General features: G+C 45.9%; 1 protein-coding gene across 1 annotated transcript in view; it reads left to right on the top strand.

The window, feature by feature from the left end:
• The first annotated feature begins 9,205 nt into the window (after window positions 1–9,205).
• The window catches only part of LOC120383509 (myelin-oligodendrocyte glycoprotein-like), a 35,014-nt gene continuing 19,205 nt past the window's right edge, over window positions 9,206–25,014 (top strand). Inside the window, exons 1-6 of the mRNA XM_039501680.1 lie at window positions 9,206–9,271; window positions 10,086–10,202; window positions 12,276–12,623; window positions 16,307–16,411; window positions 17,112–17,132; window positions 17,704–17,724. Coding sequence (XP_039357614.1) covers window positions 10,103–10,202; window positions 12,276–12,623; window positions 16,307–16,411; window positions 17,112–17,132; window positions 17,704–17,724 — 595 coding nt within the window. The 5' untranslated portion in view covers window positions 9,206–9,271; window positions 10,086–10,102. The remainder of the gene's footprint in view (window positions 9,272–10,085; window positions 10,203–12,275; window positions 12,624–16,306; window positions 16,412–17,111; window positions 17,133–17,703; window positions 17,725–25,014) is intronic.

Here is a 25,014-nt window from a genome sequence, read left to right as displayed (position 1 = left end):
GTTAACAAAAGGGGCTTTGGTGTTGTTGGGGGGGGGCGGGGCACGTTGCCATTTAGTTTATTAGATTCAGCAAAAGGAGGAAGCAGATTCTCTTTGAAATCATGGCTGGATTCAGGTAACAAGGACACATGAACAACTGACTCTGAATCAGTCATGAATTCAAAAAGGAAGTTCCGGTTTCCCACTGAAGATCGTGACCTTCCAAAACATCCAGTTCATCAGAAGTGATTGGCTGTGCTGTTGCAGCCATGTTGGACCCAGTATATTAGAGAGACAAGGTGGGTGATGTGAGATCTTTTATTGGATCAACTTCTGTTGGGAACAGAGATGAGCTTCCCAGCAACACAGCCCTAAAGATGAGCTTGGTGCAGCTCCAAAGCTCGTCTCTCTCAACAACAGGAGTTGGTCCCATAAAAGATTTTATCTCCCCCACCTGGTCTAAGTTAATCAAAACTCAAACTTCTGAAAACCAAGAAATACAGAGTTAAGGTACAGGCCAGTGCAACCTTAACCCTGCCCCCATGGGGCTGTCACAAGTCACTGGGAAATGATCTGGATGCACCCCAGCTGGATTCCTGGTGTGGGGTGTAGCTAGACCAAATGATGGAGAAATTAGTTGGAGCAGCTTGGGAGAGCTGTGACTCCAAGATGAGGGGATAGGAGATTAATTTGAGAGTTTCATGCTGTCACATGGGGACTGCATCTTGCCAGAGCCCATGGCCCTCCCACAGCCCCCTGACCACTCCTGGCTCACCAAGGCACTGTCGAAGAAAAACTTAGTTCTCGCTTTTTGTTTGGGTGCAGCAAAATCAAATACTTTATTTATTTCTCCAGTAATTACAATGGAGGGAGAGAGTGCCATATGACACAGGGTCCTGGACAGGTCTCTCAACTGGTAAACAATTACATCAAGCCTTTATACCTTTGTTACAGACAATTTCTAGCAATCATGGAGACAGTAAAAAGCAACAAATACATTTTGTTTATACATAAGCTTTTCTGCTATCTTACTAGAAAAAAACAAGACTGCATATTGCAAGGTCGTAATAACTTTCACACAGTTCACTCTGTCTTACATTATCTTGCTTCTACAAATCTTACGTCATTAGGGTCACAGCTAGCCTAACTCATGCTAACTAACATTCATTAAGATCTCTTCAAATCCTTGTTAATTATTTACTGGCTTCCACAGCACCATTTCAGAATTTTTTCAGGCGGCGGGGGACAACTTTAACCATGATTCCAGGCAGGGGTGAAAGTAAGTAGAGGGACTTACCAGTACACTGGGTCTCTCCAGCATAAGGTGGGGGGTGGCTCTGGCTCCCCCAAAGGGGAAAAGCCTTGGATGGAAGGGGCGGGACTGAGGAACAGACTAGCAGTCAGCCCTTCATGGCCGCCACTGCCGCAGCGATTGGGAGCCCCGAGCCCTTTTAAATTGCCAGGGTGCCCCCTGGGTATCTCCCCCTTTTGCTTCCTACAATCGGCGGCTCCACCGGTAGGGTCTGGCAGCTACTGGACCCTACCAGTAGGGCCGCCAATGGGGGCGAGCAAAAGGGGCAGCGATGTTAAAAGCGCAGGCACTGCTTTGACATTGACATATACGGGCTGGTACCGGCAGCTAGTTCTTACTGGTATGCTGTACCGGCCCGCGCCAGCCCACTTTCACCTCTGATTCCATGAACTACGTAGGCACCTGAAAACTCTAGGTTTTTTGCAGATAAGTTAGGAATTAGCTGACAGGAGCACTGTATCTAATTCCTATATAAAGGAAGAATATATATATATGCAATTAAAGCCACATTTTGAGTTTTTATGTAAATTTAGAACAATCAGGAGATAATACAGCAAAATATTCCCAATCCCAAGACTTGAGGTATCAATTCTGGAGCTTTACACAGGTATCAGAAACACACGTTTGATACTTTATACGCTATCTTTAGTAGAGATAAATAAAATCTGCTTAATTTCTCTAACAGACACATTCTGTGTTACTGCCATTATCTACTCTGGTTTAGTGAATTGTTTTTCACGGCACTAAAAATGTATTTACTTCATTTTAACATAAATGATTAAGGTATTTTTTTCTCTTTTATTAGGAACGGGAATTTATTTCTCTAATTATTTTGGCATTTATGTTTAGTGATCAGTCATGTACATGACTCACTAACTTTTGACTCCACCATTGCTATTAGTATCAGACTCTGAACTTTAATTTTTTTATGAATTTTAAGTTATTTTACAGATAAAATATTCTTTGTAAATAAGCAACCTGCATCTGCACAGGGTCTAAAGTTATGTGTTTAGCTATTTTAAAAAAAGAAAACTGGCACTGCTCAGGTGGGTAGAAGCTAAATTTACATTCTAGGGGGATACTATTAGTGGATTATACCACTTTAAGTAATGAATGAATGACAAAGCACAATATGCTAATACAAGTAATAATGAGAATTACCCCAGCCAGGACAGGTTAGGCATTTTAGAACTCACTACTCAAAGAATTAAATTTAAGCATAAGAGAGAAATAAAATTATGAAATGCACAGACCAGTCAACCCCGCCCCCCACCTCCCACCCCCCAAAATAACAGCACTGCAATCCTTCACCAGCTCTGAAAGAATAAAATGACAGAGAACATAGGTGCCTTGCTCATTTCAACTGGAAGTAACAACAATAATACACGAGTGTGTTGTGGGGAGAGTGTGTGTATTCGGGGAGTGAGAGACAGTGTGTGTGAGTGAATGAGAGAGAGAGCGACCGACCGACCGCTGTCACTGAAGCCCAGCACTCACTAGTCCAGGGTGGACAAACTTTTTGGCCTGAGGGTTCCAAAACTGTATGGAGGGTCGGGTAGGGAGAGCCTCCCTAACCCTATCTGCCCCCTCTCACTTCCTGCTCCCTGACTGCTCCCCTCAATGCCCCTGAACCATCCAATCCCCCCTGCTCCTTGTCCCCCAACCGCCCCCTCCCAGGACCTCACAGCCCCATCCAATCCCCCTGCTCCCTGACTGCCCCAACCTCTATCCACACCCCCAGCCCTGTCAGGCTCCCCCTGGACCCCCCCACATCCAGCCCCTTTCACAATGCAGCCCTGCGAACTTGGGTGGAGGACTCAGGAGGAGCAGGGGCAGCCGCACAGTCAGAGAGAAATGGTGGTTTCCCCTTGAAGCAGGTGAACCTCCTTCCCTGCTCTCCCCTGCCCCCGCAGTGCAGCCCCCTCCTGCGCTGGCGGCATGGTGAGCTGAGGCTGTGGGGGAAGAGGGACAGCAGGGGAGGGCCCAGGGGCTACCCTCCCTGGCTGCTGGGAGCTCAAGGGCCGGGCAGGATGGACCTGCAGACTGGATGTGGCCCATGGGCCATAGTTTGCCCACCTCTGCACTAGTCTGAAGGCTTGTTCAGATGGCATCACCTCCCACTCCTCACCCAGAAGCAGCAGCAGAGACTCCTGTCCCCACACCCCAGCTCAGCAGAGACAGGGTACATGGGTGGGGGAGGGGGACACCCCAACATCAGTCCCCTGCCCCACGTGCTCTGCACAGTAGACAGGAGGTTCCCAGGACCAGGGTGGTCAGGGGTGGCTTGAAGGCAGGGGGTGGGGTTGCAGGAGCAGTGGTGGTTGCAGACGGGAGCAGAGCAGCAGGGGGAGAAGGGGCACCCTGTGCCGGAGGTTTCCCCTCATAGAACAGTGCCCCTGGGTGGTCGCCCATCCACCCACCCCTAAGGCTGGCTCTGACATCAGGGACAACATTTATCAAGAGCCAATGGGCTCCAGTGAGTCACAGGAACAGCCCTGAAATCCACAAAGCTGAGTGAGGGGCCTAGACTCCCTATACAACATCCCTCTGGTCGGCATCTCCCATTGGCTGGCTTAGGCAGCTCCCTGCCTAGCACGCTGCCTTCTGTGTCACCCATTCTAAGGCACTTACGTCTCCCCAACACTCAGGCTTTGTGGCTCACAGTGTCATTTCAGTGATTTTCTAGGCAGCTACTATTTAAACCCAGTGACATTCAGCTTTGTAATACCTGAGTCCCTTCATGGAACCTGCTCTCTCTCTCCAACTCAGAAGGAGAGAGCAAAGTCCCCCAGCATGCAGCAGGTTCATGAAGCCGGGGGCCCTGCCTGCTTTTCCTGAGCCCAGATGGCCCCCAGGACTCCCAAGGGAAGGGGGAGCTAGTGAGGGGCACTGCAGTTAGGTTGCTCATTCTGTGCTACGTGATTTGAACTCTCTTGTGCTTTATGAAAGACCAATGGTGTGTTGGACGTGTGCAACGAGTCTCTCTGTGTGTGAAATGCAGGGCCGGTGCCAGGATATTTTGTGCCATAGGTGAAACTTCCACCTTGTGCCCCCCTCCCTCCTCCTCTCCCCCCTGGAGCATCGCTTACTATAAACTTTCAAAAATGAATAGTGCATAATGTGGCATTGTTCATTAGAATTAATACACGTTCGGCTTGACAATTTATTAATTTCATTATTTAGATTACATATTTAATAAAAATAAATGAATAACCGGACAGTGTTGACATTGTTATTGTTTTCACTTTGCACAACATAGCATGGATCTTAAAATAAACCACATACATTATACACAATACACTGTCACTTCCTTCCTTCATTCTTTCATATCAAAGTCTACTACATTTTATTCTACCTTTATAATATCCAATTTTTGTTATTAATAACATTTATAAAATTAAAGCCTGGCATGGTGTCAGGTATCAGGGGGTATCCACAAAAAACAACAAGGAATCTGCCAGCAACTACACACCACACCACAGAAACACTAACCCAGGAACCAATCCCTGTAGCAAACCTCCTTGCCTTTTCTCTGTCCCCAGATCTACTTTAGCGACACCATCAGAGGACCCAACCACATCAGCCACACCATCAAGGGCTCATTCACCTGCACATCTACTAATGTGATATGTGCCATCATGTGCCAGCAATGCCCCTCTGCCAGGTACATTGGCCAAACTGGACAGTCCCTACATAAAAGAATAAATGGACGCAAATCGGACATCAGGAATGGTAACGTACAAAAGCCAGTAGGTGAACACTTCAATCTCCCTGGACATTCTATAACAGATGTAAAAGTCACTGTTCGTGAACAAAAAAACTTCAGAAACAGACTTCCAAGAGAAACAGCAGAACTAAAATTCATTTGCAAATTTAACCCCATTAATTTGAGCTTGAATAGGGACTGGGAGTGGCTGGCTCACTACAGAAGCAGCTTTCACCTGCATCCACCCTGATCAAATTGGCCCTGTCAACACTGGTTCTTCACTTGTGAGGTAACTTCCCTTCTCTTCATGTGCCAGTATATAATGCCTGCATCTATAACTTTCACTCCATGCATCTGAAGTAGTGGGTTTTTTACCACAAAAGCTTATGCCCAAATAAATCCGGAATTAGGAAATACCATGAATAAAAGCCCTCACCCCTGTGCTTCTGAGGGACCTTCTCCACTGGCCCTAGAGAGAGGACTGACTGCACCTCCTGGATAAGGAGTTGCTTGTGAGAAAGGTCCCTGAAGAGGGACAGGGAAGGAGGGTGGAAGGGCAGGAAGGCACAGAACTGGATGGAGCATCCCCTCTCTACTGTGCAGAGTACCCAACGGTCCGAGGTGATATGGGACCATGCATGGTAGAAAAGGGATAGTTGGGACGAGAAGGTAAGGTGGGGTGGATCCAGACTGTGGTGTGAGACACCATCCTCGACTGCCTTCACAAGGCTGGTTTGGCCCCCAAATATGGCTTAGGGTGACCTGAACTCTGGCCAGAGGGTTGCTGCGGCCTCCTCCTGCTGCTATGATTTTTCCTTCTGGAGCCATCCTGATGGCTCTGCTGACCAAACCGCTGCTGGGGCCATGGGCAGAAGTGTCTCCTCTGAGCTGATAGAGTGTAGAGGACCAGTGACCTGAGGTTGGCTCTAGAGTCTTTAAGGCTGTTTAGCCTTTTGTTATTTTTCTCTGAGAAGAGAGTCTCACCCTTGAAGGGAAGGTCCTTAGTGGTTCTCTGTACCTCCTAGGAGAGCCAGAAACCTGGAGCATGGCCACTCCTGTAGCCATAATCCTGGTGGCCACCAGTGGCATAGCCAGGTTCTAACATCAGGGGGAGTGAACACATAAAAAAAGGTGCCACCCAACATATCAAATTACTAATTACAAACTTTTAAATTTGTTATACATATTTATTTTGTACTTAAAATACAAACACAAGAATGATATTGTTTTACAAGTACGTGACCCCACTTGACAAGTTTTATTGTCCTTGGGTCTGGCTTCCATCTCCTCTCCAACTGTTGCAGCTGCCTTCCACACCTTCTTCATTCACACCTTGTTCATTCAACAGGGCAATTAATTAGGGGGAGAGGGAATCTTAATCTATTCTTAGCCAAGAGACATTTTTCTTCTAGCTCATTCTATCCTTAGGGGCTACAACATTATAACAAGGGCAATGCAAAGTTTCTACATGAGGCTCTGATACAAAGTTTCCATATACCAAGGCTCATCAGTACAAGGTTTCTACATGAGACTTTGATACAAAGTTTCATGAAAACAGAGGTCACACGTGGGTAGATCCACTACAAGGTTATATGAAGAGGCACAATGTAAAGTCATTTGAAAATTATCAGAGATTTATCTACAGAAGCCCATCATTGGGGAATCATGGGAGGGCGGGGGGGAAGAGGGGGGCTGGCTGGCCCTGCTGCTCTCCTGTTCAACAGGAACCGCGGTGTTGCCGGCACAGAGTGCCCAAGGGGGGCAACAGCGGGGTTTGTTGCCCAGTGTGTGTCACGCCAATGAATAAACCAGGGTGGAGAAGCAAACCAAGTTTATTTGAGATCTCAAAGCAGTGCAAGGAGACTGACACATCTCAAATCAAGCACACCCAACGCAAGCAGTCTCCCTTCTTTTATACTCCAGTTGTTTACTACAAAACTTTTTCTTTTGCTGACTAGCTCATGTCCCCGTTCCCCCTCTCTATTCCTTCCAGCTGCAATGTTTTACTTGCTCAATATCTTTTCTTCCCCCTTCCTCCACCTTTCCGTTGCAGACATGTACACTTTATCTGAAGCGGCCTTGAGCTGCTTTCAGCCTGTTACAACTAATAGTTAACTGCTTACACCACAGTTTTGCAGCTATCAGCACATTAGGTTACACAAAGTTTAACATAGAGGAACATTGGTTCACTTAGGCCTAGAGCAGGAGGGCTTTATCGACACTCATGGTCTTCCATCCTCCCGAGTTACCTAGGGTTATGCCTAGTGACAGGTGGTGACTCTAGGTACCAGAGCCATCAATCCATCACCTCTCTCCAGTGTGCCATTCAGTCAAAAAACAAACAAAACAAAAAAACTTTTAAAAAAAGCCTCCCAAGTTCCAGTTACTGCAGCAAAATGTCTTCAAAAGATCAGACAAAGGTATTACCAGTGACACGCCCAGAATATCAACTAGAAACCCATTCGGGAAGGCAGTGAGCAATTCCAAGTGGCTGAAGGCTTAGTGCAGAGAGGCAAATGAGATGCCTGAGAGCTCAAATTAGGTGTCTGGGTTTTATTGCAGGAGCCTACATTGTGCATAAAAGAACCTGTGGCGATGGGTGCTGGGTATTTGCATATCTGCGATTGGTGCCACCAACCCAGATATGCAGGGGGACTGCATGATATGTGAGAGGGATTCAGTGGGGACCAGGCCATCTTCTGTGCCGGCATGGGGGAGGGGGTTGATCCTGGATGTATTTTTAGTGAAGGGGTGGTGGGGGGAGTCAGATTCACTCATCTGACCATTGGGTAGGATGTGGGAGTGCGGTGCCCCCTAGTGGCTGGTTCCACTTACTCCAAAGTAGCCAATGAGGTAGTTCCCTTGGCTCAAGGGGGTTGGTACTTGTAGGGCTACAGGTCCAGGGTACAATCTCTGAGGCGGTGGTGGTGGTAGTGGGGGTATTGTAAATATAGCATTTAAAGCAGCCAATCCTGCTGCTGCTAGAGAAAACTCAGCTGCAATCTTGGGAAGTGTAGGGTGCAGGATTTAGATTGTACATTTACCTTTTATTTTCTTTTGTAAAAATCTCTGACCTTTTATGCCTAGCGCTTATAACCGCTTAAAATCGATCTTTCTGTAGATAATAAATCCATTTTATATTTTACCCAAAACAGTGTGTTTTGACGGACGTGCCTGGGAAGTCTCAGCTCAGTTTACAAAAGCTGATGCACGTCCTCTTCACATTGAAGGGGGAGGGGTGGAGGGCTGGGTAATAAACGTACACTGGTCAGGCTTCTGGCCAGGACAAGATGGTACAACTCTGGGGAGTAAGGCTGGGACCTGGGGTGAATTGGCTGGTTCCTTTCTCTGTGTGATTCATGAGTGGCTCTGGGAGCATTTAGACAATCTAGCTGGGTGTGGGGCTCCCCCTGCTGTTCTGCTGAGTGATAACAGCACCTGGAGGGGGTTGTTTCTTTTCACTAGCAAAGCATTGTGACAGATACCCTAGGCTGGAGAGTTAAGGGGGCACAGCAGTACCCCAGTTCCAGATTGTGCCCCAGGGATCCCATCACAAAGAGAGCACCAGGTCTGCTGACCAGTCAGAACTTAGAATCAACTAACACAGTTTGAACCCTGTTTAACTCCTACCTGAGAACAGAGATGGGTTGAGCTTTAACCTTCAACCTTAGAGCAATAAAGACACTCCCTTCACCATAAACTCCAGTGTAGCCCGACAAAGGCTGTTTATTACTGAAGTAATTAAAAGAGAGTTTCCATTTGGAGCATGAGATGAAAAATATAATGTTTATTATGACAGAATTTAGCAGTTCTCCAGGAGTAAGAAGCTGAGCCTCCTTTGAAATTCTCATTGCCTTCAGCCAGATTGAAGGCACTTGGATATTTGACTCTGCTGTCACCAACACTGGCACCCTAGGAGGACTTCTTTGGGAGAGGATCCTTATCTCTAAACCGGAACAAGAGTGTGGTAGGGACTGAAATCACCATAGCATTCCAGTTCCTTTTCTACTTTTGCTTTTGGAAGGCATCGAGAGAGACACTTCAGTTTCCAACAAAAAATAAACACCATTTTGGCAGAAAAATGGAAGGAAAGACCAGGATTCAACTCGTTGTCTCTGTAATATCTTAGTAAGAATTATTTTTTCAATCTCATCACTGAAATAGTCACTGATAATGTAAACTAACCAGAGGAGAATGTATGAGGCTTTTAGAAAACCTTGGAACACCAGAGAGAGCTCAAAACTGTTCCAAAGCTTATTTCCAGGATGTATCAGGTAGGTGAGCTTCTGTCACTTGAATATCATCTCCCTTGTCCTTTGATATCTCCTAGTAGACATTTATTCCCTGCGTGAATTATTAACTGCAAAATGATCTAATAATCCTAGGATAGATGTGTCTGACTCTGAATATAAACTTTGCATTTGAATGATATATTCAGAATGATACATGAGCTATTTCCCCCTCTCCTTTCATTGTAATGTAACTCCAGACTATTCCGGTTATTTGATTTAAGAATCTATTTCTTTGCTCTGATGTTTTATTCAAGAAAACTGGACCTGATCTTGCTCTGAATGCCTTCAAAGGGAGATTTGCTATGGATTAACTTCCTGTACATTTCTGTTTTGTAAAGTAAGTTACAAGCTCTTTAAATCTAATTTTATGAAGCGTCTTTCTCTGTGTTCCATGTTACTTATAACTTTGTTTATGGGACTGAATCATTTTGCCTCTGATATGTCGAAAGAAAATAAATTGGTAAAAAAATACATATTGGACTCTCTCTTTCTGACACGCACGCTTTCTAATTCCTTAAATCTTTTTTCTCCATTGGTAGAATTTCTAGCAACTTTTACACCGATCTGACTTTTTTTTTTTTAATATGGATTTTGTAGGGATGGGAAAAAATCAGACTTGTAAAGAAATCACATTTTCAACTTTAATTGAATGGCTGTTCTAACTTCATAATATGAAAGAGTTCACGTAACAATGTATTTATTTACTGTGCCCTCTTTAATGTTTGACTTTAATGATTTAATGTTTTTCAGTATTATACTCACGATGATCATTTTTTTCCTCCTTCCTGTTTTCTAGATCAAGTTACAGTGAAGATGAAGGTTCTCTCATTCTGCCACAGCTCCAGAGACTGCTTCCCTTTCCCTGGGTTTATTATTTTCTTCTTTACTTGTTATGTTCACAGGATGGAATCAGGTAGGAATCTGCCCTGTGTCTGCTGTTCCTTAAAGGATTTATTTAGGCCCCTGAAGCAGGGGCGGCTCTAGAAAATAGGCTGCCCCAGGCAGCGCGGTGTGCAGCGCCGCCCTTCCTCGGTCCCGCGGCGGGTCCCCTCTTCCCGCGGCTCCGGTTGAGCTCCCGCGGCAGGTCCACCGGAGCCCCGGGACGAGCGGACCTGCCGCAGGCATGACATGACTGCGGGAGCTCCACCCGAGCCACGGGAACAGCGGACCTCCCGCGGGCACGGCTGCGGACGGTTCGCGGCTCCGGCGGCTCCGCTTGAGCTGCCGCAGTCATACCTGCGGGAGGTCCAGCCGAGCCGCGGGACGAGCGCCCCCTCCGCAGTCATGCCTGCGGCAGGTCCGGTCGTCCGCGGCAGGTCCACCGGCCCAGCCTGCCGCCCCCTAGATTTGGCCGCCCCAGGCACCAGCTTGGTTTGCTGGTGCCTAGAGCCGCCCCTGCCCTGAAGTATCTTAACAACATGCTGCACTCAAAGTCAATGGAACTACTCACAGTGTGTCAATTTAATCAAACAGCAAGATCACCGCCATCATTATTCAATCTTTGCTCTGATTGTGCTGCTGCCGGGTTATTTTATTTGCTCCTGGGATAGTGCTCAGGTCTGTTTCTTCACACAAGTATTTTTAGAAGATTGTCAAAGATGCCCAAAGCATTGGGTGGACACTTACTGAAGTGTTTAATAATCACAATAATAAATAAAAAAAAATAACTTAGTGGGTTTCAGGTGTAAAAAAGATCAGACCCCTAGTTTGAGAGTAATGTGCACAAAAACATAAGATGAACCAGAATATATTGATGTCATGTGACTTTAAATTGGACCTTTTCGCTAATACATATATGTTAGGTGTAGTATACATCATATTATTAGGCATTATATGTATGGTAGTCCTATAATATACATTAGAGACAGAGAGCGAGAGAGAGAGTTGGGAAGTTGAGTTAACTGAATGTATGATGCTTTTCCCACAATTCTGTTCACCAATATCTAATATCCCACAACTCTTTACAAATCTGAAGTTAGCGTTCACAATAGAAAATAGGAAGCCTACCAAAGCCATGAAAGGTGTATCCTAGCACTGTTTGGGATGTACCTCAACACCCATCATGTTTGGAGTGTGGTATCCAAAAATGGTGGGTTGGATCTTACATGACGGTTAAAGTGCTTTTTCATTTGTAAACAGCTGTGGTGTAAGTGGATTTTTGTAGCACACCTTTTGTGTAAAGTGAGTATGCTGAAAGATAAGACTCGCTTCCTGGGAGGAGGATTTATATGTCTCCTTTATGTAGTGCACTGTTTTGTCTTTATACAATAATGTTCACTAAGTTTAGTTATTTGGTCTCTTGAGCATGTGAAGCATTGAACCACACTTGACCAAAAATTAGTTCTAGCAATATGGCCATGTCTCAGGAACACCTTGGTGAAAGAACAGCAAATATGGCCCATCAACCCTACCCTTATTCCTGCTGTGGCCCAGAAAATGTCATGGCAACGTCAGTAAGCGTGTCAATTTGAGAACACTCAGGAAAATAGGCTGTTAAATAGAAAGCTTGTCTCAACTATACACCAAAAATGTCCATTACCATTTCTCTGCCTCAGTTTCTCTCATGTGTGACTGTGACATGGACTGAATACTCCTGTCTTCAGCTTCCCATCCCGTGTCAGCACTGTGTGCCTCTGTCATGCACTGAACCTACCAATTCTTAGCTCCCCACTTTCTGTACCATGAACTGTGTCTGTATCATGTGCCAAGTTTGCCTATTATCAACTGCACGCCCCATCTCAGTGCTGAGTGCCTGTGCCATACACTGAGGCTGAGTGTTCTTATAACAGAGCCCCAGTCCCACTGCCCATGAGTGCTGCCCTCTCTTAAACATTCAGGCTGAAATGTTCCATGCTGGTGTCTGTCCCTGGCTGAAGTTTGGAAAGTTTGTCTGAAATGGAACCTCTTGGCTGTGTCCTTCATATCAAATTCCCTCTTTCCTCTGACCCGCTTTTTGTTGTTGTTACTTTCATGGTGCATTTTCCAGCAAAGTTCACAGTGATTGGACCTTCTGACCCTGTCTCTGCCATCCGGGGTCAGGAAACTGTGTTACCCTGTCACCTGTCCCCCAGCATGAGTGCTGCAAACATGGAGGTGAGATGGTTCCGATCTGATTTTGCATCTTTTGTGCACCTGTATCGTGATGGGAAGGATCAGTATGATGGGCAGATGCCAGACTATTGGGGAAGGACAGAGCTTTTGAAAGCCGGACTCACAGATGGGATTGTTCCCCTGAGGATTCTCGATATCAGACTTGCTGATGAAGGACGATACCTCTGTTTTGTTCAAGATGATACTTTTTATGGAGAAACTGTATTGGAACTGCGGGTAGCAGGTCAGTAGCTCCCATCAGTTTTAGCTGTGTGTGGTCTGCAGGCTTTATTTTTTCCTGTTACAACCGTGACTCCCTGCTTGTAAAATATTTCACAATAACCCAGTGTATCTAACTTTCAGCAAACAGCCACTTTCCTATGAGGAAAATATGTTGGAAACTTTCCCAACATGTTGTTAAAAACATTTTCAGAATGGCCAAGGCACTTTCTCACCCAATCTTGACTGACCCCAAAACGGGCTTTAGTCAAGAGGGGAAAGACTTCTGGACACACATGGTCTTCCAGTTGCTCTGCAGTCATTTCTAGGATGTGTGGCTAAGATGGGACTGACAGACTTTTATGACTGTCATATTGGTTCACTGTTGGTTGTTCTTCACAGGTGTAGTTAAAATCAAATGCAGTATTCTTATTTGCTAAGACTGTATAATGGTGATGGTGGTGGTGGGTGTGATGGGTTCCCCTGGGGTACCATTTGGAACTGGGGTAAAGCTGAGCCCCCTGTCTCACCAGTCTGGGTTCCCTCTTGCACCGTGATGTTGTGACAAGCTGCAAAACCCTCCACACTTGCACTCACATCAACATCCACAGGCAGGGACCACACCCATCTTTGTGCATGAATGCATCTGGCCAGGCACTCATGAACCAACAATAGCGAAGCTTCAGCCAAAAGACCCCCCAGCTCCCCAACCTAGGACCCTGGATCTGTATCATCCTGCCCTGGTCAAAAGCCTGACCAGTAAAGATTATTACAATTACCCACTTCGCCCCTCCCTCGATGTGGAGAGGAATATACACAAAAAATTTTGTTAACTGAGCTGACTCCACTCAAATCACACTATTTTAGGTATATATATAAATCTTATATAAATATAAGATTGATGAACTACAGAAAGATAGATTTTAAGTGATTATAAGTGATAGCAAAGAGATCAAAGTTGATTATTAAGCAAATAAACAAAAACCCAATCTAAGCCTAATATGCCACAGAGGATTTGAATCAAAAAGTGTATTAGATAGTACAATCAATTTATAGATGTTTCATACACAGGCAGGGTTTCCATCTTTCCCAACTGGGACCAGCACTTCACCGGTTCAAAGTCTGTGCTCTTCCAGAGGTATATCCAGATGTTGGGTTGTGGGGAAAGTGAGGCCAATTGGTGATGAGGACAAGACTTTTCCATGGCCCATTGTTTTTGCTGATGGGCCATTAGCACTGTCTAGCTTCTTCACTGTTGCACCTGAAAGGCTAGTTGTGGGTGTTATCCAGAACAAGCACATTTGAAATACAGATGCATAGTCAATATTCACAACTCCAGATACAAAAATGATACATGCATACAAATAGGATAATTATTCAGCCAATCATAACTTTTTCCATTGATACCTTACTTGATACATCTTGTACAAGATGCAACATAATTATATCATAATCATACCATAATCATATTACTATGGTGGATATGGAGTGCAGAGTGTCCTAGTGGGAAGGGGAAATTATGCATTTATCACTCTTAGACAAGACTGAGCATTTTCCTCCTGCTGCTTTAACACTTTCACCATGAACCAATAAGATTTTTTTGTTTAAATAACTAGATCTATCCAGTGCACTAATGATCAGATTTTCTAAAGTTCAGATCCTATTCAGTTATCTACACTGTCATATCTCCAAAGGTGTCAGCACTCAGTTGCTCCTGTGTTGAGATGACAATATCTCCCACTGACTCAGTGAAACTATTTTAAATATTTGTTCAAATTTTTGTGTCCATAAGTCTTGGGATTTCAGACATTCTAGTATTCATTTATCCCTTCTACTGACTACCCGCATGAATTAGTGCTTTCTAGTGTGAGTAAGGGATCCACAAACTGTCCCTTCTGTTTTATTAACATATGGAATTGACACCTTTATGTATTTCCCCTTAGGTCTGGGCTCTGCTCCTCTCATCTCTGTGGAGGGTCACCAGGATGGAGGGATTCGGGTGGTTTGTCAGTCAGCTGGTTGGTACCCAGAGCCTGAAGTTCTGTGGAAAGATCTCAGTGGGCGACATTTACCATCACTCTCTGAAACAACATCCCAAAGAGATAACAGCCTGTTTGAAACAGAAACTGCTCTCATTGTAGTAGAGCATTCAAACCAAAACTTGTTGTGTTGCATCAGGAACACCGTTCTCAATCAAGAAAAGGAATCAGCAGTTTATATAGCAGGTCAGTTACCATCCAAATCCTACACTGAACTCACCACCACTAGAAACGAAACAAAACATAGGAAGAAAAGAACTGAAACATCTATGTTGGATATTTCATAATCCATGCACAAACACAGAAGATAGTGTCTTTACAGGTTACATTTTAAGCAATTTGATTCCCTTAATTGTGAGTATTCAGACTATCAACATTTTGAATTTCAAGTAAATTTAATTTTAAGTTCGACTTTCCTGATATTCTAGTATGTGTGCACGTGCACGCACACACACACACCTTCCAACCTTTTTGAGAAGGAACTTTCACTCAATCCACTGATGCACTAGGCTCCTGTAACCTTAAATTCACCTTAATGATTTTTTTGAATGTGGCAAATTTTGTACTCTGGCTTGATTGTGATCGGTAGAGTCCTGTAAACCCACAAATATCTGCTTTATAGCCACAGATAGCCTCATCATTTTGGGGGATTGCAGATTGGATGCGGATACCAATTCTGTATCCACACAGGGCTCTAGTGATCTGGTCACTTCACCAACTTCATTACCTTTGTGAAATGTCACCTCAGTCATGTGATCTTGTTTTTACTGACATTCAATGGGACTTGCATTCCTTAATTTACTTTGATCCGGATCCACAAAAGGACTCATTTTACCTCTTCTCTACACACAGAAGATGTACTGATTAGTTAATGGATGACATCTGCTTGTGTGAACACTTCTTGTATCAGTTTCAGAGTGCCCTAAATAGATTTAGCTTCAATCAATTCCTTATCGACTTCAGCTAAATGGAGATAGAGCACTATGAAGCTGACTTATGATTTAAGGTTTTGTGCATCAATTTATTTAAATTGGTGCAACCCTCCTATGTTGTCAACTCTTGAACCAATTTAAGAATGACCCCGTAAGAGGGTTTTCCCAGGTTCACTAAATCAGAGCACAAGCCATGTGTGGAAAAGACCTTAGGCACATTTGAAAATCCCATCCTGTTTAGATGACCGAATCACTGTGAACACGAGAAGAGCAAATGGAAATTAGTTAATTTGCTGCACAAGTGTTTGGACAAATTGTGATTATGTTTTTTCCCAATATTAGGGGGTAACTGTGGATTTTTCAAAAATATGCTAATTAATCTGGCAGTTTCTGAATATTGCTTACTGCTAAAGGCCAGATTCTTTTCTGTTATAACCCTATTAGAGTCAATGGGGTTTTATGAGTAGAGAATTTGCCTCTGATCTCTGTGGCCCTCTGAATAGAAATGAAACAAATCAGGGCTGTGTTTTCAAGGATAAATCACTGGTAAAGTTGTGTTGATTGGAGCCGTATTTAAAAACAGTTTCTGGTGTTTTGTGTAGTGTAGACATGGCCATTCTTTCACTCTTTCCTCACACAAATCCTGCTGGGCACTATTTGTGTATTTGTATGAAAAAAATTCTGCATTTAGTCACCACTTCCAAACTAAGGCAAGCCCTGGGTGTTTTGTTTTTCAGATTCCTTTTTCCCAAGGGTGAATCCCTGGATGGTGGCTCTGAGTGTGATCCTGGTGGTTTTGTTTTGTTTCATTGGCCTCACTGTTTATCTGTTTAAAATGAAAGGTAAATATCAGAGGGAGAAATATACTGTAAATAAAGAGTTTTTTTCTAATAAATAAATAAGGGCAATTTAGGGATTTAGCACGAAAAGAACATGTGATCTGCTGATCTGGTCCTAAATAAAGAAGAAGAATGCATGTGAATTTATTGATAGAGGGTGGGGGCAGAGGTACAGAGGAGAGAATAGAAAGGAGGAGAGTCTCAGACAATAGAACTGAATCGGATCATAGAAGATACATCTCTTTTCTGCTTGGTCCTCCACCTCCCTCTCTTCCCAGTTCTCGGGCAGCTATTGCTTTTTGTCTCTGGTCCCATTTGAGAGAAGGTTCTGCAAAGCCTAGCCTCTCCTATTTCACCTCATCCCTCTCTCTCTCTCTCTCTTTTTTTTTTCATTGCTAATAAAGTGTAATGCACCTTGACATTACAGTGATGGGCCGTATAGACGTGCCCCTGTCGTAAATCAGTAAGTAAACACATTTGTTCCTCAGTTAGAAAAAAAACCATACGCATGATCACATAACTCAGACACAGCTGTCCATGCCCTGCTGAACCTCATCCATAAATACCAGCCCAATTTCCCAATAAATCGGACTTTTCCCTCCATGCTCCTAATGAATTTTGTACCGATAGGATGTAGCCTTTTAACTCTGCTTCATGAAGCAAGGCAATGAGAATAAATTATATTTATTTGTGTACTTTTCAGGGAAACTTACTGAAGACGTTGGTAAGTTTCAGTTTCCCTTTTTCCACAAATACAATTTTAGACCATGGCTACACAATTGTCTATGAGCTTCTCGGAGAGACAGAAGGGAGGAGAGTCTCAGACAATAGAACTGAACCAGAGAATCTGATCAGAGCAGATACATCTGTGTTCTGCTTGGTCCTTCCTACCCCTCTCTTCCTAGTTCTCAGGCAGTTATCACTGTCTATTTCTGGTTCCACGTGAGAGAAGGTTCTCAGATTTGTATTCCATCTCTTTTTTGCTAACAAAATGTATTGCACCTCAGTGTTACAGTGATAGGTCCAACAGAAATGCCCCAGTGATAAATCAGTAAATAAACACATTTCTTCTTCAGTTAGGAAAAAAAATCATATCGGCCGTCACATAACTCAGACACAGCTGTCCATGCTCCAGATTCACTTCATCTATAAAAAATATCTGCCCAATTTCCAAATAAATTGGGCTTGTCCTTCCATGCTCCTAATGAATTTTGCACCTATAGGGTGTTGTCTTTTAACTCTGTTTCATGAAGCACAAGAGGAAAATAATTTATATTTATTTCTGTATTTTTAAGGGAAACTTACTGAAGAAGTTGGTAAGTTTCAATATCCCTTTTCCCACAATTACAATTGTTGACCAGTCACACAACTGTGTATCAATTTATTTTTACTTCTCTGTGTTTGTCAGGCTGAGGAGGGTTGATGTAATAGGTTGGACCATTTTAGGGCCTGTTTCGATGTTTTCAGAGACCCATTCCCCTTAAAAGTCTTTCCAACTGGGTTTGGGTTGACATAGCTACATGTCTGAGGGGTGTAAGTTTTCAGTGCAGATGAGCCCTCAGTCTCAGCCCTGGTCTACACACAGCCCCTGGTTCGAACTAGGGTACGCGAATTCAGCTACGTGAATAACGTAGCTGAATTCGAACTACCCTAGTTCGAATGACTTACCGTCCAGACGCCGCGGAAGCGAACTCCGCGGCTCCAAGGTCGACTCCGGCAACTCCTCCTGCCGCGGTGGAGTACCGGAGTCGACCGCGGCGCTTCCGGAGTTCGAACTATCGCGTCTAGATCAGACGCGATAGTTCGAACTCCGAGAAGTCGAACTCGCCGCGTCGACCCGGCGGGTAAGTATAGACGTGGCCTCAGAGTCTTTCAAAAGACTCTATAGAAGTCTGGCTAGTTCAGGAAGGGGTGATGAAGTGGGGAATTTTCTGCACTATTTTTATGAAACCTGTGTGTACTTCAGTTTTGTTCATCCGTCGAAGTGGGTATTCACCCACGAAAGCTCATGCTCCCAAACGTCTGTTAGTCTATAAGGTGCCACAAGACTCTTTGCTGCTTTTACAGATCCAGACTAACACGGCTACCCCTCTGATATATGGGTATTGTTACTCAGTGGAGGGGAAAGGACTGTTTGCTCTCTGGGCAGGCGAGGCAACATAACTATGGGTGTTGCTTAGCTCTCTGGGCCTTAGTCCCCATATCAGTGGAGACAGAGGTGAAAGTGGGCCGATGCGCGCCAGTGCAACGTTCTGGTAAGAGCCGGATGTTGGACCAGACTGCACACAGCTGACTTTTTCCCCTCCGTCAGCTGATGGAGGGGGGAGCAGAGGGGCATGTGCCCCAGGCTCCAGCTTTGGGGGGCCCCGCGGGGCTCAGGGCGCCCCAGGGGATTAGCAGGGGAGGGGACCTGGCGCCTGTTGGCACCTGCTTCTTTGTGGAAGGGACAGGGCAGCCCACTAGGGCTTGGAATTTTTCCAACAAAGGTCGTAGCTTCCCCTCTCCAGCCCCACGGAATAGCCTAGGTAAGTTGTCTTCCTCCGAGTGGCTCCGTTGCAAGAATCAGCTCCCATGAGTTCCAGCAGCCTCCCTCCTGGTCGCTGCCCCCTCCTGTGACAGCCTCTCCCTTTGAAGATCATTTCTTCCAAGTGGAGCAGGCCCTGTAGGAATGAGGTCACTTGAGCCCAGAGGAGTTTTTGTCTCTTCCTGAATGGGAAGGGGCTGGGCCCCAGGACAGGGTGTGTTACCCCAAAGTTTATAAAACTAGATTAAGTCTAAACTAGATAAACTTCACACCAAAATGTTATGGGGGGGTGTTTGTGGGGAAGCAATAGAAAAAAGGAAGTTGAATAAAAATAATCACCCAGCCTTAACTTTGTATTGATGATAAAGAGAAATAACATATAAGGGAAGGAAAGCTCATAACAATTTTGATATCTATTTCTGTTTATGTTTTAGTGAAATGAGATCTAGAAATTGATGTGTCATTTTCTTCCTTCAGAAGAAATGTTTATAAACAATTGGATTCCCCTGTAGGAGTGTAATAGAGTCATTGATGAGTTAGGTGGCCTAGTGGTTAACACACTTAGGGCTTGGCTACACTTACAAGTTGCAGCGCTGGGAGTTACAGCGCTGGTCATGCAGCTGTGTAGGGCCAGCGCTGGAGTGTGGCCACACTGACAGCTACCAGCGCTGCAGTGTGGCCACACTTGCAGCACTTTCCAGCGCTGTATTGAGAGGCGCATTGTGGGCAGCTATCCCACAGAGCACCTCGTCCCATTTTGGCGCTGAGTATTGTGGGAAGGGGAAGGAAGTGTGCGGGTCATTCCGCTTCCTGTGGCAATGCCCCGTGGTGCATCGCTTCACATCCCAGCATTCAGTCTTTCCAACAACGTTTGGCGCCATTGTGAGTGTCTTTCTGTTTTACTCTCTGTGTGTGAATCACGATTTCTGTGGCAAATGGAGCCCGAGCTGCTGAGGACTGTGCTGATGAGTGTCGCCAGCACAACACGTTTGGCAGTCGAGCTATTCCTTCAGCTCCAAAGTGACAGTGAGGAGTCTGACGATGATATCGATATCGATTCTCCTGCCGCGTGTGACACTACAGTGCTTGTGGCATTCACGGAAATGCTCAGCACCGTTGAATGCCGCTTTTGGGCTTGGGAAACAAGCACTGAGTGGTGGGATCACATCGTCATGGAAGTCTGGGATGACGAGCAGTGGCTGCAGAACTTTCGTATGAGAAAAGCCACTTTCATGGGACTGTGTGCTGAGCTCGCCCCCACTCTGCGGCGCAAGGACACAAGATTGAGAGCTGCCCTGACGGTGGAAAAGCGGGTGGCTATTGCAATCTGGAAGCTGGCAACTCCAGACAGCTACCGGTCGGTCAGGAACCAGTTTGGAGTGGGAAAGTCGACCGTTGGAATCGTTTTGATGCAAGTTTGCAAGGCAATTAATCGCATCCTGCTAAGAAAGACCGTGACTCTGGGGAACGTGCAGGACATTGTGGATGGCTTTGCACAAATGGGTTTTCCTAACTGTGGAGGGGCGATAGATGGGACGCATATTCCTATTCTGGCCCCCCCCACCTGGCATCAGAGTACGTTAATCGTAAGGGGTATTTCTCTATGGTTCTCCAGGCGCTTGTGGATCACCGTGGGCGTTTTATTGACATTTACACAGGCTGGCCTGGAAAGGTGCAGGATGCACGCATCTTTCGGAACAGTGGCCTGTTCAGGAAGATGCAGGCAGGGACTTTTTTCCCAGACAGGAAGATCACAGTAGGGGACATCGAAATGCCCATTGTGATCCTTGGAGACCCCGCTTACCCGTTACTGCCTTGGCTCATGAAACCCTATACAGGGAAGCTTGACAGGAGCAAGGACCGGTTCAACTACAGGCTGAGCCAGTGCCGAATGACTGTGGAGTGTGCTTTTGGGCGTTTAAAAGCCCGCTGGAGGTCCTTGTATGGGAAGCTAGACTTGGGGGAAAGCAGCATCCCCGCGGTTATATCCGCTTGCTGTACCCTCCATAATATTTGTGAAGGGAAGGGTGAAACATTCAGTCAGGCATGGACCACCGAGGTTCAAGTCCTGGAGGCTGAATATGCACAGCCAGAGAGCAGGGCTAATAGAGAGGCCCAGCACAGGGCTTCAAGGATTAGGGATGCCTTGAGGGAAGAATTTGAGGCTGAAAGCCAACAGTAATGTTGGCTGTCTTGCATGGGAGTGAAGTGCACTGTTTACACAGTTATTCTATTATCCCTAAAATGATTTGCAGTGCCTGTTTCTTTACTGGGCTAAGGTATCTTTCACTATCTGCTATAATAAAGACTGTTTTCAAAGCCAAGAATTGTTTTATTGAAAAGAAAAAAACTTCCTTGACAGACAGACAGACACACAACATTTCATGAACACAAGAGGGCAGGGGTGTGGGTTGGTGAACTGTACAGTTACAAGTTTGCATATGTCCTGTCTGGAGTGCTGTTTAATTAATCCTGCACTTCAGGGTGCATATACTGCATGGTGATGGGGGTTGAGTGCAGAGGGTAAGGGTGGTAGGTATCAGGGCTGGTTGGTGAACGTACAGGTGGTGGAGGCAGCTGGTGGTGGTAAGAACCTGGATGCTGGGGAAAGGGGGTTTGAGCTGACATTGGGGCACAAGGCAAAAAGCTTTGGGACGGGGGGGGGCTGTGGGGCAGCACGGGACTGCTCTGCCTGCATGGCTACGATAGCCTGGAGAGAGTCCGCTTGGCGCGACAGGATGTCTAGCAGCTGGTTTGTGCTTTTCCTCTTTGCCACTGCGTTTCTACGCCAATGTCTCTGGCGGATCATGCTTTTCTTTGCTCTCCACTCCTGCAAGGTTTTACTCTCTCTAGCAGAGTGATGAAGAACAGTTTTCAACATGTCCTCCTTGCTCTTTCGGGGATTTTTCCTCAAATTGTGCAGCCTCTGTGCTGTGGTACATCTGCTCAGTCCAGCAGTCAAGGTCACTGTAGAAAGCCAGAAATGACAACATTTCCCAGGGAAGCATTGTGTTCATTATCTCCAGACTTAAATTCCCACACCCTGAAGGAGTTCTTAATCCTCACTTTAGCATTCTTTTACCACACACATAACACAACAGAAGCCAAGAAATGGTGAGTGAGGGGTGCTTATAGAGGGAGAAGTGGGGCTTGAGTGATAGAGGGGTGCTGGTTGCTTCGGGTAAGCTGCAGTGATAGAGGGGTTGAGTGAAGATGCAGCTGCAGGGGTGATCTTCACTATCTCCCTATCTCTATCACTAGGGCCTGGTCTACACTAGGCGTTTAAATCGGTTTTACGAGCGTAAAACCGATTTAACGCCACACCCGTCCACACTACGAGGCCCGTTATATCGATATAAAGGGCTCTTTAAACCGGTTTCTGTACTCCTCCCCGATGAGAGGAGTAGCGCTAATATCGGGATTACCATATTGGAATAGGGTTAGTGTGGCCGCAAATCGACGGTATTGGCCTCCGGGCGGTATCCCACAGTGCACCACTGTGACCGCTCTGGACAGCATTCTCAACTCGGATGCACTGGCCAGGTAGACAGGAAAAGCCCCGCGAACTTTTGAAATTCATTTCCTGCTTCCCCAGCGTGGAGAGCTCATCATCACAGGTGACCACGCACAGCTCATCAGCACAGTTAACAATGCAGTCTCCTGAGAATCGAAAAAGAGCCCCAGCATGGACCGCTCGGGAGGTACTGGATCTGATCGCTATATGGGGAGAGGATTCAGTGCTAACAGAACTGCGTTCCAAAAGACGAAATGAAAAAGTATTTGAAAGAATTTCTAAGGCTATGACTGCTAAAGGCCACAGCAGGGACTCCGTGCAGTGCAGAGTGAAAGTTAAGGAGCTCAGACAAGCCTACCAGAAAACCAAAGAAGCAAATGGAAGGTCCGGGGCAGGTCGAAAAACATGCCGCTTCTATGATGAGCTGCATGCAATTTTAGGGGGCTGCGCCACAAGTACCCCACCCCTGACCGTGGATTCCGAGGTGGGGGTTGTAATCTCTGCCATGTCTGAGGATTATGCAGACGGGGAAGATGAAGAGGAAGAAGAAGAGGAAGACCTCGCAGAGAGCACACAGCACTCCGTGACCCCCAGCAGCCAGGAGCTTTTTATCACCCTGACGGAATTACCCTGCTCCCAGCCCTCACAAGCAACTATTCCAGAGAATGACGCCCTGGAAGGGAGCTCTGGTGAGTGTACCTTTGCAAATAGCAAACAGTGTTTTTTAAGCAAGCCTTTTTTAATGATTGATTTGCCCTGAGGACTTGGGATGCATTCGCAGACAGTATAGTTACTTAGAAAAGTTTGTTAACATGTCCGGGGATTGAGAGGAAATCCTCCAGGGACATCTCGATGAAGCGCTCCTGTAGGTACTCCAGAAGCCTTTGCAGAAGGTTTCTGGGCAAGGCATCCTTGTTCCGCCCACCATGGTAGGACACTTTACCATGCCATGCATGTAGCAAGTAATCAGGTATCATTGCGTGGCAAAGCATCGCAGCGTATGGTCCCGGGGACTGCTGGCATTCAAGAAGCATCCGCTCTTTATCTTGTTCTGTTATCCTCAGCAAAGTGATATCGTTCAGGATAACCTGGTTAAAAATCAGGAATTTAAGTAAGGGGGGTGGCCATTTTTCTACTGGGTTCGTGGAATGCAGCAGCTTAAAAAAAACACTTTCCTGCACGTAGCGAAGCGGGGGGAGGGGAGGGGTGAAATGCCGATGATCTTTTCTGTTTGGTCACCGGCGAGGCGATCTTCCCCAAGCTACCGGACAAGCAGTGGGTGGGGGGGAGGGGGAAGGTTGTTGATTAGCAGGGAGCTAGCGTGGTATTAGCCATGCGTTGGGGGGGGAGGGGTAAATCACTGAGACAGTGGCTTACCATGGCCGCATGCAAGCTGAATCCTGATGCCTGGACCTGTGTCTGTGAGATCTGTAACCCCAGAGATGCAAGCAGTCACTATTAAGATGAAAAATGCGACCTTGTAGGGAAATCACATGTGCTATGTAAGGTGAATAGTGCTTTTCACTGTGAAAGAGTATAACCATTGTTCTGTAAAATGTATCTTTCTAAATATTTATCTCCCTCATGCAGCTGCAAATTTTTCAAGCGTCCCTCCTCCATCCCAAAGGCTAGCACAGATAAGGCGGAGGAAAAAGAAGACGCGAGATGAGATGTTCTCAGATATTATGGAAGTTACACGCAATGAAAGAGCTCATCTGAATGAGTGGAAGGACGTGGTTTCAAATTACAGGAAAGAGGCCAGTGAACGTGAGGACAGGAGGGACAACCGAGATGAGAGGTGGCAGCAGGAAGACCGGCAGGAAAATCAGCGGTGGCGGCAGGAAGATCAGCGGTGGCGGGATGCAACTCTGGGGCTGCTGCGTGATCAAACTGACATGCTCCGGCGTCTTGTGGAGCTTCAGGAACGGCAGCAGGATCACAGAGTGCCGCTGCAGCCCCTGTATAACCACCCTCCCCCCTCACCATGTTCCTTAGCCTCCTCACCCAGACGTGTAAGAACGCGTGGGGAGGCCTGCACCCGCCCACTCCACCCCGTGGACAGCCCAACCAGAAGGATGCCGTTACTCTGAATTTTTTTAATGGCCTTCTCCATCCCTCCTTTCCTCCTCCCAAAGCACACCCTTACTTCTCTCCTCTTTTTATAATGAAAAATAAAGAATTCATGCTTTTAAATGAGAGTGACTTTATTTGCATAAGTAAGCTGTACTCGAAGGGGAGGGGAGTTGCTTACAGGGACTGAGTCAATCAAGGGGTTGGGTGTTCATCAACAAACACAGCAGTCACACTGTACCCTGGCCATTGATGAAGCTCGTTTTCAAAGCTTCTCTGATGCGCACCGCTTCCTGGTGTGCTCTTCTAATCTCCTGGTGTCTGGCTGCACGTAATCAGCGGCCAGGTGATTTGCCTCAGCCTCCCACCCCGCCATAAAGGTCTCCCCTTACTCTCACAGAGATTGTGGAGAATACAGCAAGCAGCAATAACATAGGGGACATTGGTTTGGCTGAGGTCTGAGCGAGTCAGTAATGTGCGCCAGCGAGCCTTTAAACG

The sequence above is a fragment of the Mauremys reevesii genome, linkage group 15 (assembly GCF_016161935.1).
Source record: "Mauremys reevesii isolate NIE-2019 linkage group 15, ASM1616193v1, whole genome shotgun sequence".
Taxonomy (NCBI): domain Eukaryota; kingdom Metazoa; phylum Chordata; order Testudines; family Geoemydidae; genus Mauremys; species Mauremys reevesii.
This window is presented reverse-complemented; position numbering and strand designations above follow the sequence as displayed.